At 42.0% G+C, this 20,703-nt stretch overlaps 1 protein-coding gene across 1 annotated transcript in view; it reads right to left on the reverse strand.

Moving 5' to 3' along the window:
- Window positions 1-13,882: 13,882 nt before the first annotated feature.
- The window catches only part of LOC118375044 (monoacylglycerol lipase ABHD2), a 28,344-nt gene continuing 21,523 nt past the window's right edge, over window positions 13,883-20,703 (reverse strand). The window contains exon 11 of the mRNA XM_052515970.1: window positions 13,883-19,183. Coding sequence (XP_052371930.1) covers window positions 18,972-19,183 — 212 coding nt within the window. The 3' untranslated portion in view covers window positions 13,883-18,971. The remainder of the gene's footprint in view (window positions 19,184-20,703) is intronic.

The raw sequence follows: 20,703 nt of genomic DNA on the forward strand, positions 1-20,703 counted from the left end.
TGGAGGTCCTGGGCTGGTGTAGTTACATGTGGTCTGCGGTTGTGAAGCCGGTTGGACATACTGCCAAATTCTCTAGAATGACGTTGGAGGCGGTAGGTAGAGAAATTAACATTAAATTCTCTGGCAACAGCTCTGGTGGACATTCCTGCAGTCAGCAATTCAATTGCACGCTTCCTCAAACCTTAAGACATCTGTGGCATTGTGTTGTGTGACAAAACTGTACATTTTAGAGTGGCCTTTTATTGTCCCCAGCATAAGGTGCACCTGTGTGATGATCATGCTGTTTAATCAGCTTTTTGATATGCCACACCTGTCAGGTGGATGGATTATCTTGGCAAAGGAGAAATGCTCACTAACAGAGATGTAAAAACATTTTTGCACACATTTTGAGAGAAATAAGCTTCATGTGCATATGGGACATTTCTGGGATCTTTTATTGTTGCTTTTATATTTTTCCCAGAAATGTCCCATATGCACATGAAGCTTATTTCTCTCAAAACAGCCTATGACTTGGGTGACTGGAGTCTCTGACAATTTTATGGGCTTTCCTCTGACACCGCCTATTATATAGGCCCTGGATGGCAGGAAGCTTGGCCCCAGTGATGTACTGGGCCGTACGCACTACCCTCTGTAGCGCCTTACGGTCAGATGCCGAGCAATTGCCATACCAGGCAGTGAGGCAACCGGTCAGGATGTTCTCCATAGTGCAGCTGTAGAACTTCTTTAGGATCTGGGGACCCATACCAAATCTTTTCAGTCTCCTGAGGGGAAAAGGTTCTGTCGTGCCCCCTTCATGACTGTCTTGGTGTATTTGGACCATGATAGTTCGTTGGCGATGTGGACACTAAGGAACTTGAAACTCTCAACTCGCTCCACTACAGCCTCGTCGATGTCAATGGTAGCCTGTACGGCCCACCTTTTCCAGTAGTCCGCGATCAGCTCCTTTGTCTTCCCACATTGAGGGAAGGGTTGTTGTCCTGGCACCGCACTGCCAGTTCTCTGACCTCCTCCCTATAGGATGTCTCATAGTTGTCAGTGATCAGGCCTACCCCTGTTGTGTCGTCAGCAAACTTAATGAGAGAGTTGCAGTCGTGTTTGGCAACGTAGTCGTGGAGGGGACTAAGTACACACCCCTGAGTGGCCCCAGGGTTGAGGATAAGTGTGGCAGACATGTTGTTGCCTACCCTTACCACCTAGGTTCAGCCCGTCAGGAAGTCCAGGATCCAGTTGCAGAGGGAGGTGTTTAGTCCCAGGGTCCTTAGCTTAGTGATGAGCTTCGTGGGCACTATGGTGTTGAACGCTGAGCTGTAGTCAATGAACATCATTCTCACATAGGTGTTCCTTTTGTCCAGGTGGGAAAGGGCAGTGTGGAGTGCGATTGAGATTGGGATCTGTTGGGGTGGTATGCGAATTGGAATGGGTCTAAGGTGTCCAGGTGGATGCTGTTGATGTGAGCCATGACCAGCCTTTCAAAGCACTTCATGGCTACCGACGTGAGTGCTACAGGGCGGTAATATTTTAGGCAGGTTACCTTCGCTTCCTTGGGCACAGGGGCTATGGTGGTCTGCTTGAAACATGTAGGTATTACAGACTCGGTCAGGGAGAGGTTGAATATGTCAGTGAAGACACTTACCAGTTGGTCCGCACATGCTTTGAGTTCACGTCCTGGTAATCCATCTGCCCCGCTGCTTTGTGAATATTGACCTGTCTAAAGGTCTTGCTTACATCGGCCACCGAGAGCGTTATCACAAAGTCATCCAGAACAGCTGGTGCTCTCGTGCATGCTTCAGTGTTGCTTGCCTCGAAGCAAGCATAAAAGGCATGTAGCTCATCTGGTAGGCTCTCAGCTCACGTCTGGGTTTCCCTTTGTAGTCCGTAATAGTTTTCAAGCCCTGCCACATCCGACGAGCGTCAGAGCCTGTTTATTAATCTTAATCCTGTATTGACGCTTTTCTTGTTTGATGGTTCGTCTGAGGGCATAGCGGGATTTCTTATAAGCGTCCGGATTAGTGTCCCGCTACTTGAAAGCGGCAGGTCTAGCCCATAGCTCGATGCGGATGTTGCTTGTGGTTGGGATATGTAAGTACGGGCACTGTGGGGACGACATCGTCGATGCACTTATTGATGAAGCCGATGACTGAGGTGGTGTACTCCTCAATGCCATTGGATGAATCCTGGAACATATTCCAGTCTGTTCTAGCAAAACAGTCCTGTAGCGTAGCATCTGCATCATCTGACCACTTTTTTATTGAGCGAGTCACTGGTACTTCCTGCTATAGTTTTTGCTTGTAAGAAGGAATCAAGAGGATATAATTATGGTCAGATTTGCCAAATGGAGGACGAGGGGCGGCAGGGTAGCCTAGTGGTTAGAGCGTTGGACTAGTTCAAACCCCCGAGCTGACGAGGTACAAATCTGTCGTTCTGCCCCTGAACAAGCAGTTAACCCACTGTTCCTAGGCCATCATTGAAAATAAGAATTTGTTCTTAACTGACTTGCCTAGTTAAATAAAGGTAAAAATACAATTTTAAAAAAGAGGGAGAGCTTCGTATGCATCTCTGTATGTGGAGTGAAGCTGGTACATAATTATTTTCCCTCTGGTGTCCCACCCACCACCCACCACCCCCTCTTTTACACTACTGCTACTCTCTGTTCATCATATATGCATAGTCACTTTAACCATATCTACATGTACATACTACCTCAGTCAGCCTGACTAACCAGTGTCTGTATGTAGCCTCGCTACTTTTATAGCCTCGATACTGTATATAGCCTGTCTTTTTACTGTTGTTTTATTTCTTTACTTACTTATTGTTCACCAAATACCTTTTTTGCACTATTGATTAGAGCCTGTAAGTAAACATTTCACTGTATGGTCTACCTACACCTGTTGTATTCAGCGCACGTAACAAATAAACTTTGATTAGATTTGACATGTGACATGCAGGTAAAAATGTGGTAAAACTGATTTAAGTTTGCCTGCATTAAAGTCCCCGGCCACTAGAAACGGCACTTCTGGATGAGCATTTTCTTGTTTGGTTGAGTGCGGTCATAGTGCCAGCATCGGTCTGTGGTGGTAAATAGATGGCTACGAATAATACAGATGAGAACTCTCTAGGTAGATAGTGTGGTCTACAGCTTATCATAAGGTACTCTACCTCAGGCAAGCAATACCTCGAGACTTCTTTAATATTAGACATCGCACACTAGCTGTTGTTGACAAAAAGACACACACCCCCACGCCCACCCCCCATCCCTACCAGACGTAGCTTCTCTGTTCTGCCAGTGCATGGAAAATCCCGCCAGATGTATATTGTCCATGTCGTCGTTCAGCCACGACTCAGTGAAACACAAGATATTACCGTTTTTAATGTCCCGTTGGTAGGATAATCTCTTTTATTTAACTTTTATCAATTTTATTTTCCAATGATTGCACCTTAGACAGTAGGACGGATGGCCTCCGCCTTTTCTTCACGCAAATTACAGGGATTTGGGCCTGTTCCTGGGAAAGCAGTATATCCTTGTTAAAGGAAAATGTTCTTCCAGTTCGTGGTGAGTAATCGCTGTTCTGATGTCCAGAGGTTATTTCTGGTCATAAGAGACGGTAGCAGCAACATAATGTACAAAATCAGTTACAAAATCAGTTACAAACAACTCAAAAAAACGAACTAAATAACACAGTTGGTTACGAGCATGTAAAACGTCAGCCATCCTCTTCGGCACCATCTTGTCTAGAGGTTTATATGTAGAATTAAAGTCGCATAACACCAGAAATGAAACAATCAATGAATATGATCACTAAATAGCCTCCTGCGTTTAGAAAGGATCTCCTCTCCAGTCATCTGTATTGATTATGACATATGTTTGTAAACAGAAGAGTCGATCTGGGCTGATACACCTGTATCCTCATTACTGTGACAGGATCACTTTCATCACTGTTCACTATAGTTAGCTTACTTACTTTATCGTGTTCTTCCTATTTCTTATCTTGTGTGTTTTTGTTCTACCTTGTTATTTTGACTATTACATTGTTATTGATTACAGCATTTTGGGGGTTAGAGCTGCAAGAAAGGCATTTCACTGTACTTGTGCACGTGACATTGAAACTTGACACACTATGTCAGCTCCAAGCTAGAGGAGGGTCAAGAAAATATAAGGGTAGAAAACAGAGACATCACAGAGGAAGACAGGGTATTGTGTCCTTTTCAGTCCATCTCTGTCTGTTTAGAAGCATAAAGATGCAAAGACAGCTGTTCTCTCTCTCTCCTCTACCTCCCCTCTCCCCTCCCTCCTCTGTGTACTGCTGTGATTGTGTAAAGGACTAACAGAGCAGGGTCGTTAAACAGATAGCGAAATAAGAGATGTCTGTGACATTTAAAACTGTGAGACCATAACACCTGCTGCATTAACCCCCCCTCCTATCTTTCTCTCTTTTTCTTTCTCTCTCCCCTCAGCCTACGCTGCCTCCCTTAGCCTCTCCTGACCCCTGCTGGTGACATACTGATGTTACATCTTTATTTATTCACGACTGCTGTTCTTTTCTGTCGGCAGGTGGCGCTGCTGAACCACTGCCATCTGGAGTGTGTTTGAACAAGTATAATTAATTGGCTGATCCCTCCTGATGACGTGGATGGAATTGTTTGATCCTTCCTTAAACCATAGGAAGTCCCACCCAGTTCAAATAAAATAAAATGTTATTGGTTGCTTACACACGCAGGTGCAGCGAAATGCTTATGTTTCTAGCTCCAACAGTTCAGTAATACCTAACAACACAAAACAATGCACACAAATCCAAAACATTAAGAGAAAGGAATTAAGAAATATCAGAATGAGGAATGTCAGAGGCCGGAATATAAATATATACACGAGTGCACAAAACATTAAGAACACCTCCTCTTTCCATGACATAGACTGACCAGATGAATCCAGGTGAAAGCTGTGATCCCTTATTGATGTCACTTGTTAAATCCACTTTAATCAGTGAAGGGAAGAAGACAGGTTAAGGAAGGATTTTTAAGCCTTGAGAAAATTGAGAGATGGATTGTGTATGTGTGCTTGCCATTGAGAGGGTGAATGGACAAGGCAAAATATTGAAGTGCCTTTGAACGGGGTATGGTAGTAGGTGTCAGGTGCACCAGTTAGTGCCTTTGAACGGGGTATGGTAGTAGGTGTCAGGTGCACCAGTTTGTGCCTTTGAACGGGTTATGGTAGTAGGTGTCAGGTGCACCAGTTAGTGCCTTTGAACGGGGTATGGTAGTAGGTGTCAGGTGCACCAGTTTGTGCCTTTGAACGGGTTATGGTAGTAGGTGTCAGGTGCACCAGTTTGTGTCAAGAACTGCAACGCTGCTGGGTCTTTCACGCTCAGCAGTTTCCAGTGTGTATTCAAGAATGGTCCACCACCCAAAGGACCTCCAGCCAACTTGACACAACTGTGGGAAGCATTGGAGTCAACATGGACCTGCATCCCTGTGGAACACTTTCGAAACCTTGTAGACTCCATGTCCCGACGAATTGAGGCTGTTCTGAAAAAAGGGGGTGCAACTCAATATTAGGTGTTTGTAATGTTTTGTACACTCAGTGTACGTATATGATGGTGTTAGGGTTGCACATTTTGTGGAATATTCAGAGGTGGAAACTTTCTGTGGGACTTAACAAGAATATATGGGAATTAACAGGAATATATGGGAATTAACAGGAATATATGGGAATTAATGGAAATATATGCAAATTAATATTAATACCAATTAAATGTAATTGTTTTTTTTGCATTGGATATATTTACCATATCATATGGAGACAGAAACATAAACCTTTTATCTTATCATAATTAGACATATTTGCAAATGATTAAATCCTTCCAAAATAAATGTTTAAAACGATTTAGTTACGAACTGAACTTTAATTAAATGAGTTGACTCTTCACTTGGGATGATTTCACTGGACAACAAAATAAAGGAAATATTGAATGATCCATCTGTCACGTTCTGACCCTGGTTTCTTCTTTATGTCTTTGTGTTAGGTTGGTCAGGGCGTGAGTTGGGGTGGGTTGTCTATGTTCTTTTTTCTATGTTATATTTTCTACGTGTTTGGCCTTTTATGGTTCTCAATCAGAGGCAGGTGTCGTTCGTTGTCTCTGATTGAGAATCATACTTAGGTGGCCTTTTCCCACTTTGTGGGTGATTATTTTCTGTTGTGTGTCTGCACCTTACAGAACTGTTTCGTTTCTGTCTTTCACGTTGTTGTTTTGTTATTCAGTGTGCAGTTGATTTATTAAATATTAACATGGACACATACCACGCTGCGCATTGGTCCGATCTTGACTACTCTTCCTCAGATGACGAGAATGGTTACACCATCGCATCTCCCCAAAAAGTTTTCAACATACATCTTTAAAATTATAGTCTACTAAGTAAACTAAAGCTTTGGTTGTCTTCCTCTCAGGCTTCCATGTCTTCTCCCTGGACCTCCTTAATGTCCACCTCTTGAACATCAGACTCTGAGGTCTCATCTTCACTGTCACTTTCCAACCTTGTTGAGGATGGCTCGTTGTCAGGCTCAAAAAGCCTCAAATTTGCCCAGGTGGCCACCAATTTTTCAACCCTTGTATTGGTCAGCCTGTTGCGTGCTTTGGTGTGTGTGTTCCCAAACAAGGACCTGTTTCTCTCATCTCCAGTGTAGAGACCGGTGTGTCTGTTGTCCCTTGTGTCTGTGCTCTTGTAGAATACTGGATGAGGGGTGGAAATGATGTAGTTAATTATTCCTTGCCCACGAACATTCAACCTCTCATCAGAGATGACTGCAGTACAGCCTGCCTTCTCTATGATTTGCTTGACCTTCATTTGAACTCTGTTGAATTCTGCATCCACCAAATTAGTAGATAAAGCATGTCTGGTTGGAGGGGTGTATGCTGGGCGAAGAACATTCAGAAATCTCTTCCAATACACATTGCCTGTGAGCATCAGAGGTGAACCAGTTGCATACACAGCTCGAGCAAGACATTCATCAGCATTTCTCTGACTACGTTCCTCTATTGAGTCAAAACACGTCTGATTCCAGGAGGACCATGAGCTGTTGCTATCGATAAGGTGTCTGATTCATCGTTTTCACCTTGAATAGATTAGAGGGACTTTTGTCAAAGGTTGCTTGTTGTGAGCACTGAGGGAACTTTATACACTTGACCAGATGATTCTGCATCTTTGTTGCATTCTTCACATATATGCAAATGTACACAGCTTTTCCTTCTACATTAACTGCAGTGAAATGTCTCCACACATTAGATTGTGCCTGTGGCATTTTCCTGTAAAGATTAGCATTTTTTTTTATAAACAAAAAAATAAAATAATTTATGTACAGATAAATAGTTAAGCAGTTAGATTAAACAACTCCTTTGTAAGATAAATGTTTTAAAATGAAACATGTATGGAAACAGGTGAATTAACACTCCTCAGTTAGCAGGCTCAAGCAAGCTAAAACCCACATGTTAGCAAAGATTAACTAGCAGAAATTGTTAACAAGTTAGAAATTCTTTAAACACACTTTGCTGTAGGCTACTATTTACTGGTTAACAAAAAATAATGTCATATAAAATATATTCACCCCACCCAGTATTGTAATCTAAACTTACCAGAAAGCATGTAGTCCTTGGCTCAGACTGTGTAGTAGTGTGGGCTCAATAGCATCTCATTGATGTGCAAGATCTTGAGAATCAGCTGTACATGTGATGGAAGAATGCACTGTGCATGCAGAGGGTTGCAATTCCATTGAATTGGGAATAGTTTAACCAAAATATATCCCAAGACCTAGAATTGCTTTATGTGTATCCCACAAAAAAGGTTCACTGTTATAAGCTAACTATTTTGATGAATTTAAGCAAAATTCCCATGGAAGAATTCTGGAAATGTACCGGAAAGTTTCCAACCCTTTGCAACCATAGACAGTGCATAGACAGTGCATAGACAGTGCATAGACAGTAAGGCCAGTATATGAATAGAAAATGTGTGTACAGCAGTAGTTATATAGGATGAGCCATGACTAGAATACAGTATATACATACAGTATGAAAGTGGGTAAAAACAGTATGTAAACATAATTAAAGTGACCAGTGTTCAATGACTATGTAGATAAGGCAGCAGTTTCTAAGGTGCAGGGAAGAGTACCGGGTGGTAGCCGGCTAGTAAAAGTGGCTAAGTTCAGGGCAGAGTACTGGGCGGAAGCCTAATGGTGACTATTTAACAGTCTGATTGCCGGGAGATAGAAGCTGTTTTTCAGTCTCTTGGTTCCAGCTTTGATGCACCTGTACTGTCTTCGCCTTGTAGATGGTAGCGGGGGGAACAGGCCGTAGCTTAGGTGGCTGAGGTCCTTGATGATCTTATTGGCCGTCCTGTTACACCGGGTGCTGTAAATGTCCTGGAGGGCAGGCAGTGTGACTCTGGAGAGCCCTGCAGTTGTAGGCAAATTCCCGTACCAGGTGGTGATACAGCCCGACAGGATGCTCTCAATGATGCATCTGTAGAAGTTTGTGGGAGTCTTAGGGGCCAAGCCAAATTTCTTGTGTAGGCTGAGGAACTTGAAGTTTTCACCCTATCCACTGCCGACCTGTCAGTGTGGATGGGGGCTTGCTCTCTACTCTCTCCTGAAGTCCATGATCAGCACCTTCGTTCTGACGTTGAGGGAGAGGTTATTTTCCTGGCACCACTTCACCTCCTCCCTATAGGCTCTCATTGATTTTGGTCATCAGTCCTACCACTGTTGTGTCATCTGCAAACGTTCTGATTGTGTTGGAGACGTGCATGGCCACGCAGTCATAGGTGACTGGAGTGTAGGACCTACCTTCACCACCGGGGTCAGCCCGTCAGGAAGTCCAGGACCAAATTGCACTACTTTACTCCTTCAAAATGGTGAAAGTCCTTAATGCAGCTGTTCATGGTAAAACTGGCATTTTGGACACTAGAGTCCTCTATACATCTGTGCCTTGCTCCTCTACAGTCTACATACAGAAACGTTTTAAAAACCAAAATGGCCTGTGATCATTAACCGTACTGTCTGAGTGTCACCCAATGTCTGTTTCTAAATATTTCTCTAGAAACAGTGAAAACCTTTAAGCTGGAAGTTGACACAGGGCTGGTGAGCCAGGCAGAGCCTTGAAAAAGGATTCACACCCCTTGACTTTTCCACATTTTGTTGTGTTACAGTCTGAATTTCAAATGGATTAAAGTGAGATGCTTTTGTCACTGGCCTAACACACTGTACTCCATTATTTAGATTTACATTTTTTTTATTCATTAAATATGAAAAGCTGAAATGTCTTGAGTCAATAAGTATTCAACCCGTTTGTTAGGGCAAGACTAAATAAGTTCCAGAGTAAACATTTGGTTAACACTTTACTTGAAACCCAGCGTCATAACGCTTTTGTCATAATGTCATATGGGTCATGATGGTGTTATATTTACACCTGTTAAAATGTGTCACATGCGCTGAATACAACAGATGTAGACCTTACCGTGAAATGCTTACTTACAAGCCCTTAAACAACTATGCAGTTCTAAGGAAATATAGTTGATATATATATACACTGCTCAAAAAAATAAAGGGAACACTAAAATAACACATCCTAGATCTCAATTAATGAAATATTCTTATTAAATACTTTTTTCTTTACAAAATCACACAAAAATGATCAATGGAAATCAAATTTATCAACCCATGGAGGTCTGGATTTGGAGTCACACTCAAAATTAAAGTGGAAAACCAAACTACAGGCTGATCCAACTTTGATGTAATGTCCTTAAAAACAAGTCAAAATTAGGCTCAGTAGTGTGTGTGGCCTCCACGTGCCTGTATGACCTCCCTACAACGCCTGGGCATGTTCCTGATGAGGTGGCGGATGGTCTCCTGAGGGATCTCCTCCCAGACCTGGACTAAAGCACCCGCCAACTCCTGGACAGTCTGTGGTGCAACGTGGTGTTGATGGATGGAGCGAGACATGATGTCCCAGATGTGCTCAATTGGATTCAGGTCTGGGGAACGGGCGGGTCAGTCCATAGCATCAATGCCTTCCTCTTGCAGGAACTGCTGACACACTCCAGCCACATGAGGTCTAGCATTGTCTTGCATTAGGAGGAACCCAGGGCCAACCGCACCAGCATATGGTCTCACAAGGGGTCTGAGGATCTCATCTCGGTACCTAATGGCAGTCAGGCTACCTCTGGCGAGCACATGGAGGTGGAGGTAGCGGTCCTGCTGCTGAGTTGTTGCCCTCCTACGGCCTCCTCCGCGTCTCCTGATGTACTGGCCTGTCTCCTGGTAGCACCTCCATGCTCTGGACACTACGCTGACAGACATAGCAAACCTTCTTGCCACAGCTCGCATTGATGTGCCATCCTGGATGAGCTGCACTACCTGCCACTTGTGTGGGTTGTAGACTCCGTCTCATGCTACCACTAGAGTGAAAGCACCGCCAGCATTCAAAAGTGACCAAAACATCAGCCAGAAAGCATAGGAACTGAGAAGTGGTCTGTGGTTATCACCTGCAGAACCACTCCTTTATTGGGGGTGTCTTGCTAATTGCCTATAATTTCCACCTGTTGTCTATTCCATTTGCACAACAGCATGTGAAATTTATTGTCAATCAGTGTTGCTTCCTAAGTGGACAGTTTGATTTCACAGATGTGTGACTGACTTAGAGTTACATTGTGTTGTTTAAGTGTTCCCTTTATTTTTTGAGCAGTGTATATACACTGGGGCAAAAAAGTATTTAGTCAGCCACCAATTGTGCAAGTTCTCCCACTTAAAAAGCTGAGAGAGGCCTGTAGAGAGGCCTGAGAGAGGCATTTTCATCATAGGTACACTTCAACTATGACAGACAAAATGAGAAAAAAAAATCCTGAAAATCACATTGTAGGATTTTTTATGAATTTATGGTGGAAAATAAGTATTTGGTCACCTACAAACAAGCAAGATTTCTGGCTCTCACAGACCTGTACACAAGCAAGCAATATTTCTGGTTTTCACAGACCTCTCTCATCTTTTTAACTTCTTCTTTAAGAGGCTCCTCTGTCCTCCACTCGTTACCTGTATTAATGGCACCTGTTTGAACTTGTATAAAAGACACCTGTCCACAACCTCAAACAGTCACACTCCAAACTCCACTATGGCCAAGAACAAATAGCTGTCAAAGGACACCAGAAACAAAATTGTAGACCTGCACCAGGCTGGGAAGACTCAATCTGCAATAGGTAAGCAGCTTAGTTTGAAGAAATCAACTGTGGGAGCAATTATTAGGAAATGGAAGACATACAAGACCACTGATAATCTCCCTCAGTCTGGGGCTCCACGCAAGATCTCACTCACCCTGTGTGGTCAAAATGATCACAAGAACGGTGAGTAAAAATCCCAGAACCACACAGGGGGACCTAGTGAATGGCCTGCACAGAGCTGGGACCAAAGTAACAAAGCCTACCATCAGCAAGGGCATTGAAGATGAAACGTGGCTGGGTCTTTCAGCATGACAATGATCCCAAACACACCGCCCGGGCAACGAAGGAGTGGCTTCGTAAGAAGCATTTCAAGGTCCTGGAGTGGCCAAGCCAGTCTCCAGATCTCAACCCCATAGAAAATCTTTGGAGGGAGTTGAAAGTCTGTGTTGCCCAGCAACAGCCCCAAAACATCACTGCTCTAGAGGAGATCTGCATGGAGGAATGGGCCAAAATACCAGCAACATTGTGTGAAAACCTTGTGAAGACTTACAGAAAACGTTTGACCTCTGTCATTGCCAACAAAGGGTATATAACAAAGTATTGAGATAAACTTTTGTTATTGACCAAATACTTATTTTCCACCATAATTTGCAAATCAATTCATTAAAAATCCTACAATGTGATTTTCTGGATTGTTTTCTTCTCATTTTGTCTGTCATAGTTGAAGTGTACCAATGATGAAAATTACAGGCCTCTCTCATCTTTTTAAGTGGGAGAACTTGCACAATTGGTGGCTGGCTAAATACTTTTTTGCCCCACTGTATACATGCACATACAGTACCTTCGGAAAGTATTCAGACCCCTTGACTTTTGTCAAGTTACAGCTTTATTCTAAAATGTATTAAATAAAAAATACACACAATACTCCATAATAAAAAAAGCAAAAAGTTATTTACATTTTTGCAAATGTATAAAAAAAAACTAAAACAGAAAGACCTTATTTACATAAGTATTCATACCCTTTACTATGAGACTCATGACAGTCTGCTTGGAGTTTGCCAAAAGGCACCTAAAAACTCTCAGACCATGAGAAACAAGATTCTCTGGTCTGATGAAACCAAGATTTCTTTAGTCTGAATGCCAAGCATCACGTCTGGAGGAAACCTGGCACCATCCCTACGGTGAAGCATGGGGGTGCCAGCATCATGCTGTGGGGATGTTTTTCACCGTCAGGGACTGACTGGGAGACTAGTCAGGATCAAGGCAAAGATGAACGGAGCAAAGTACAGAGAGATCCTTGATCAAATTTGATTTGATGAAAACCTGTTCCAGAGCTCTCAGGACCTCAGACTAGGGCGAAGGTTCACCTTCCAACAGGACAACAACCCTAAGCACACAGCCAAGACAACGCAGGAGTGGCTCCGGGACAAGTCTCTAAATGTCCTTGAGTGGCCCAGCCAGAGCCCGGACTTGAACATCTCTGGAGAGACCTGAAAATAGCTATGCAGCAACACTCCCCATCCAACCTGACGGAGCTTAAGATGATCTGCAGAGGAGAATGGGAGAAACTACCCAAATACAGGTGTGCCAAGCTTGTATCATCACACCCAAGACTCAAGGCTGTAACCGCTGCCAAAGGTGTTTCAACAAAGTACTGAGTAACAACGGGTCTGAATACTTATGTAAATGTGATTTGCTTATTTTTAATACATTTGCAAAAATGTCTAAATCTTGTTTTTGCTTTGTCCTTATGGGGTTTTGTGTGTAGATTGATGGGGAAAAAAACAATTGAATCAATTTTAGAATAAGGCTGTATTTAACAAAATGTGGGAAAAGTAAAGGGGTCTGAATACTTTCCAAATGCACTGTATATATTTATTAAATAAACTAAAGTAAAATATATATATATATTGTGTTATTCTATGGCTGGTTATGACACCTACATAAGGGTGTCAAAACCCACATTTATTCAAATGTATTTTTCCTTGCCAAGAAGTTTACTTTCTTTGAAAGTTTGTTTCTTAAGTCCTTTGTTGTAATGAATTCTTTACAGTCATGTTTTCATAACATTTTAAATAACTTGTAGAAAATACACTTTGACACTGTAATGAAGCATTATGAGCATCAGAATCATATAAACCAGATTGGCCTGTCACCTACATGCCCTTATGTCAGGCATCAGTCAAAAAGAGGGAGTCTCATCCTGCTCCTGCCTTCGTCCCAGTCATCAACAACAGAGCATTGGGGTAGGTGCATCAATGTCTGACATCAATGTGTGCATAATTACAATAATTTAATATGGTACATTTCAGAAAATGTTATATAAAAAACATACTGTTGACAAGTAGGCTATGGTGGAATGGAATGTTTGCCTTCGGTGGTAGGTTGACACTCTTATGTGGGTGTCAAAACCAGCCATAACATAACACAATATTTGTCATGACAGTTTAATTAACATTTTATGTCATGATGCTGGTTGTCAATTGTTACCAAGTTTAATACTTATCTAATAAAGATATGTTGTTATTTTTCATTGTTAGTATTTTGTTTAGATCATTGACACAAAAAAATACAATTACATCCATTTTAATTCCACTTTGTAACAACAAAATATGTGTAAGGTTAAGGGGTGTGAATACTTTCTGAAGGCACTGAACATGAGATCAATCATTCAATAACAAGAAAAAAATACTTTTTTTACAATAAAATAATTTATTTTTGGAACACAACCATATTTGTTTTATTGGTTTTCTTTACAAAAACACACCAGTGATCTGAACTCATAATGTCATACTGTATGATTATATCAGTGCACCAAAATTACATTTCCACATCCACCACCCTTCCAAAACAGCTAACATCTTCGTACAATGAAACGGATTGTAAACACAAGAATAAAGCTCTAGAATGTTAAAGTGAACATTTGTTGATGTCATGGATCACTGTGTTCTTATTGGTGGAAAGGGCTCCATTCCCCATATCTAGGTGTGCTCACCAGCGCGGCATGGTCAGAACGTGTCAGATAGAAATGGATTGCATAGCATTTACAGAGCTTTCTTTCTTGTGGAATCGAGAACCATGTTGGTTCTATGCACTACTTTTCTATGAGCATCGTTCTGGACATTTCAGCCCATGGAATAAACCCCTGGGGATGTAGGAGTGCTGATCTAGGTCCCAAATGTCCATACAGCCAATTATGTATTTTGATCTAAAAGCCAAAACTGTTCCTAGATCAGCACTCCTACTCTGAGACATTAATTACATTTGGCCTCTGATCTCAGTCTGGTGACCTCATCCAGTCTCAAAGGGTTGTTTCTCAAAAGCAGGACGTGCAAGACCATAGTCAGTCACACTTACACAATTAGGGTCAACAAGCAGAAGTTAAGATTAATACATTGTTTCATATCAATCCTAAAATAAACAGCTCAGAACATCGGACATGGATTGGAGCCCATTATCTATGTCGAAACAAAACTGCAGAAATAAGATTGTTCTCCCACTTTCATTTTGTACTCATCTTTCCCTCACGTTTGCATTTACACCTTGATAGAAACAAATCCCTATTGATTATTGCCTTAATCTTTTATAAATGTCCCCTGGTCCCCGTCATACAGTAACATATAACTGGGTCGTTTCACCAAATGACTGCCTTTTGCATCCCTTTGATATTTGAAGTAGAAATTGTGTAACAATATTGCATTTTAAAAGCCTGTTACATTCATTGAAGTGCCCTTTAATATAGATCACATGGAGAATTCAATAAATCCAATTTTTATATGAATAGACTTCCTAAAGTGCACAAAACAAATCCGCATTGACATGTCCCTCCATGAACATGAACATTTTAACCCACTGAAGTTCAACATTTCTCCATTGTAAAGCCCTAGTTATTTAGTTGCTCTGGCAGTTATTTCTGAAGATTGTCATTTATTTCATGTGATGAGTAATTCATTTCAAGGGAAACAAAGTCTCTACATTTTAAGATGAACTCTGTTACTTATGTAAACTGAACTCTCATTTAAAATGGTGAAACTATAATAATAACCTAAAGAAATTAATATCTAGTAGTCAAATCACAGTGTAAAAGCAGGTGAGCTGGTTCTGGTGTTTTGTGGTGGGAAACGGAGTGGGTCGAGCAGAACAACCCTGTTACTCCATATATAGACAGGCTACAAATGTTTGCACTTTCATTTTTTAAAAGGTTGCAATAAAATGCCCCTCCCGGTTGTACACAACAGGCTCCCTCCCATTCCCTCCATCACAATGGGATTTATGATCACCAACCCTATTAATTACTTTACTTCACACTTAATATAGTCACATTTTTATTGAACCTCTTGAGATGGGAAGTGTTTTTAATTAAGTTGAACATGTGCACTTTGAGAGAATGTTACCAGCTGAATTCTAAAAAGGCACTGAATTGGTGGAACGACCGAACTATGTATACATTTAATTCATTTGTATCTTTAAACATTGAAGACGTGTTTTGGTTTTCCAAACCAGAGATGGTGTTAGGACTCATCATACACACCTACATTCATTCATATACACTCACTCTGATCTGCACATACAACAAAATAATAAGTCACCGTAACAATACAAAATACAAAACATTTAAAAAATACATCTGAAAAACAAACTAAAGGTTGAATTCTGTAAGTAGTTTGAAGAGATACAATCCAAACCTGCATTTCTGTGCAAAGTTAGGTGATAAGTGGATTTCTAGACAGAACACACCCTGTTGGTGTGGAGTCATAGCAAAGACGGCTTGTTATGCTGGTGTATCAAGACTCAGATCTTACTCGCTGGGATATCTCAGAACCACATGACTATCGGTTAGACTGGACGAGTCACTGACTAATTCATTTTCAATAAACTTTGAACTAAAACTGTGAAGTGTCCTTAAAAATTGGTAACAAACATCAGTTCAACAGCTGTATTAAAATCTTGTCTCACTGAGTTAACATCAATAATGTCTAAAGGACTACAGTACAGTAACCTACTGGCTGGATTTAAGACAGAAGTTGTAGTTTGCTCTCCAAGCCTGCAGATGGCACCCTTGTGTTTGGATGCCAGTTGACTGAGGTGAAGTTCGAGAAGGGAGTGACGGTTTACAAGGCTGAAAGAACCCACCCAGCCAAATGACTGGCATGAGGTGATGTTGAAAGAGCTCATTATGCTACACAGAAGGTATGGGTTGGGTGAGACTGATACGCCTGGATAGTATCCCAAATGGCACCCTAATCCTTATATAGTGCACTACTTTTGGCCAGAGTCCATAGGGCTCAGGGTAAAAGTAGTGCACTATATAGGGAATATGGTGCCATTTGGGACATAACACTAATGTACAGTGAATCACCAGCTTTACCTCCATACAGTTCACTTGGCTGGACCTCTGGACTGGACATGTCATGACAACACACCACCAGAATGGCTGCCTCTGCAGGCTTTGAAGGGGAAATGCACGGCCATTATATATAAGAAGAAGAGGAAACACGGAAAGCTATGGCGTCTCAGCTATAACATCTAAACTTGATCTTTTGCACCACTCCCCCTTGAGTTCGGGGTTGAGTCTTTGCAAACCTCAGATTCTCACCTACACATCGTTCTCATACACCTCAGCATCTTTCAGCATTAACATTCCAGCATTCCTTCAAACACAAACGTGTGTGCTAAGACCTTCTGTCCTGACAAAACTAAATGGAAAGTAGTTCTCTCCCCCTTTGAAAGATAATGTTCCCTAGCAACAAAGTTGGGCCATTCCCATGTATAATAAACTTCCTCTCTGGTCGACCTCAACACTGCCACCAATATTCTATCAGTATTCTACCACTGGTCAACTAAAAAATAACTTTTCTGTGATGACTTTTGGTTCAACAAAATGGAGTCTGTTGGAAGTCATTAACACAATGATTATGGCCATCCTACTCAGCACACCTCACAGCTCAGGTCCCATGAACACATGGTCTATAATACCAGTCATCTACATGAGTGTATGTTCATGTCTGTACAGTGCCCTCGCCAATGAAAGGTTCAACATCAGATGTGATAAACCAGTAATCACAGCAAGTTATCTACGTTGTGAAAATGTATTTTAGTGATATTGAGTCTCAGCTGCTAGGTCCATTTCCATACGAGTGTCTGACACTGGAGTGTCTGTGTATTGGCAGTGGGCTACTCTGTGTAAGGGAATGATTCTATAGTCAGTCATGCTTTAGAAGACCTGGAGCTGATCAAGGGTATAGGACTGAGTAGGTTAGGGTTAGTAGTAAGGCTCAGTAGGTTGACTGCACAGGACAGACAGCCAAGGAAGACTCACCCTGAGGGCTAATCTCAAATGACACTCTTCCCTACATAGTGTACTAACATGTAGGGCACTATTTTGGAAAAAGTGTCTTATTTTTAAGTACAAAAATCCTCTACTGGGAGGTTATAGACTGTAGGGTTTAGTGAACGTGGGGATCATTTGGGCCGTCTAACTTGAAGAGTTATCAACCTCTCTCCCTCCCGTTCGTTCGTTAGTGTCACTGAACTAAACGTTACGCAAAACAAAAAAGTTTCTAAACCCTTGTCTTCCGCTAGTCCCATAAAAGAAAGAATAACAAAACGGTTGAATAAAGAAATGTGACATACAACGTATAAAGTGCATTGAATAAAGGTGATAGAACAACGAGACAGTAGGAATGTGCATGGATCTCATTGAGATTGACCACAGGTCAGGTCCGCTAGGTAAAAACCTACCTCCACTGCTTAATACCACTGAGGGGCGAGTGAGATCTTGGATGCATCCCAAAAGGCACCCTATTCCCTTTGTAGTGCTCTACTTTTGACCAGGTCCACTATATTTCACCATAGGAACTAGGGTGCATTGTGAGACATACCCCTTGATTCTACATGGAATCAAGTGCGAAATAGATACTCATTTTATGGGGGACTCGTGATCTGAAAATAATTGTATAATAATAATAATAAACTATTCCATATTCGTATACCTTCCAAAAAGGGCTGCTATTCACCAAGAAAACATATTTAGGACTAAAACAGACAGAACAGAGAATCAGACCAACCTAATAGAAAAGGTCACATACTAACAGAGCTATCCCGCAGCTCTCCTTCTCAGCACACACGGCCTGCTAAACTAAACTGGCTTTTTATACATTATTTGCGAGTAACATACATTGTATAAAGAGGCGGTGTTGGTTTAAGACGGCAAACTAGGCTAAAGCCTTGGCAGTCGTCAGCAGTGAGCGCACTGTAGCGTACAGTCACTGCAGCTTCATTAGTCCTCAGAGATAGTACTAGGAGGTTTCTTCTGTGCTCCTTTTCTCTACGACTACACATCTACCATGTCGCTCTCTCTCTCCCTCTCTTTTTCTCTACTTGTCGGATGCCAGTTTGTTTTATCCCTTTTTTAAAGTGAATATTTGGTCAAAGTCTCCATGGTTGGATCTCAGGGATCTCTCTTGGTAATGTATACGTAAGGACAAAAGTAGTTGTTCCTCTCCACTCCACTAGTTCCCCTCAGAGACAAAGCACAAAGGCATTTAGTCGTTTTAGTTCCTTCACGTGTAAGGTGGTTTTGGTTAGAGGGGGGCAGCAGGAGGAGTAGAGGCTGAGGGAATAGGGGTACCCGGGAGGAGGAGAGTGTTGAGACAGTAGCCCGAGAAGAGGCGTGAGAGGAGAGAGAGAGTAGTAGTTCAGGTTTGGTTAAGGTTTCTCCTCAGTGAGTGGGGAGGGGGGTCAGAGGTGAGCGAGAGAGGAGTTCAGGAAGTTAAAGTTTACGCTGCCTTCTCTTCAGGACAGGATGTATTCAGGTTCCCGCTTTTTTGGCATGGCGGTTTCTGTTTTTCCCATTGGCACATGGCGTTGGCGTAACCCACGATCACCTTGTCCATCCAGGTGAGGGGCTGGGGGACGAGCACGGCCCCCTCAAAGAAGCCCAGGTGCCCCCCGTGCAGTGTCAGGGCGAAGATGACATTCTGCTTCTTCTCTGGAGGGGATAGGGAACAGAAAGGGAGGGGGTAGAATTAGAAGATAGTAGCATCTTTTAAAACAGATTGTTTTTAGTTGATAGACAAATGGATAGAAATGTATGAGAGAAATGAGATGAGGGATACAGTACAGAAAGCAAGTGGAGGAACGGGAGATGGAACCACTGCCTCCAGGGGCATGTGATCCGGGTCGGCAGCACAACCACCGGACCAGCCCCCGGAACCACATGGGAGTCATTGTTTAGTGACAGTTATGTCAGGAATGATGCCATAAATTCTGTCATTTTACAGAACAGCACACAATGTTACACTAAGGTCGTAAAATGGCGTCATCCTGTAAAGGGGCAGAGATCTTGAGTCAGGCGTCTAGGAGGACAGGGAGAGGAAGGAGAGCAGGGTCCAGTGCATTAACATCGATCACTATCACCAGGTAGCTCAATAACCCTGATGAAAGATAGAGCCTTGATAAAGGCAATAAACATGTAATATCAGGATTGACCAACTAGAACAATTAACTCATGACTCTGTAGCCGAGCTACTTCATACCGTTCGGTTGAGGTTTTTGTTGAAACACCAATTGTTCAACCCAATCCACTGGGAGGTGCACGTCAACCAAAATGGGACAAGTCACTGATTATAGGCTGTACAGTACAGCCTATTTATAACCTATTTAGTGAGGTTAGTGTTCATATATGAACTTGAAATAAACTGTTAGAACGTTGTAAATAACAGATTAAAATAGCACGACAGAACCTTTTATGAAATGACTGAGCAGGTAGCGGGTAACAACAGTATTACAGGTATTCCCCAGCTGCTGCCTACCAGTTACAACTGGTAGAACAGAATCAGGGTCGGGCTGATTAAGGAAGTAAATTGATATTCCAATTCAATAATAAAAATGGACCCCTATTTTCCATTACTTCTAAATTAAAACAGAAAAGTAGAAACCATATACTTTAAAGTTTTTTTTCCCACAATTGAAATCACTTGGACCCCAACCCTGAACAGAACACTAGTGTGGCATCCAGACATGGAGCCCTCATTTCTCCAGCTCTAACTGGGTTAGTGGGGGAAACTTGTTGGGGAAGAATCAGAATTGGTGGGTAACATAGATAAGATGTTTTATTTTCATGATATGCTTATGAGTTATTTCTCATAAGAATGTATTTTGTTGTACTATAGTGGTGGCCATTGGCAGTTATCTGTTCTATGTCAAGACTAAGTTGCGTGGGCCGCAGAGAGGGGAGAGGTCAAAGTGTCATCATGTGTAAACATATCTTTTGCTCCACTGTGTCTGTGTGCCAGTCACTCCCTACTTTTCCCATCGGGGAGAGGAGGATGGCAGTGTCTGGAATCATTCTATGCTCCCCGTGAGCTTGTCCAGGATTGGTTTTATCTAAATGACAATTTGATATATGCCTGTTGATATGGAGGATTGGTTTATGGTTCTGGGTTTGAGTAAGGAGACAGAGCTGAATGATTTATTATGTCTATGCTGTCTGACTATGTGTGTTCTTTG

The sequence above is a fragment of the Oncorhynchus keta genome, unplaced genomic scaffold (genome assembly GCF_023373465.1).
Source record: "Oncorhynchus keta strain PuntledgeMale-10-30-2019 unplaced genomic scaffold, Oket_V2 Un_scaffold_3531_pilon_pilon, whole genome shotgun sequence".
Classification (NCBI taxonomy): Eukaryota; Metazoa; Chordata; class Actinopteri; order Salmoniformes; family Salmonidae; genus Oncorhynchus; species Oncorhynchus keta.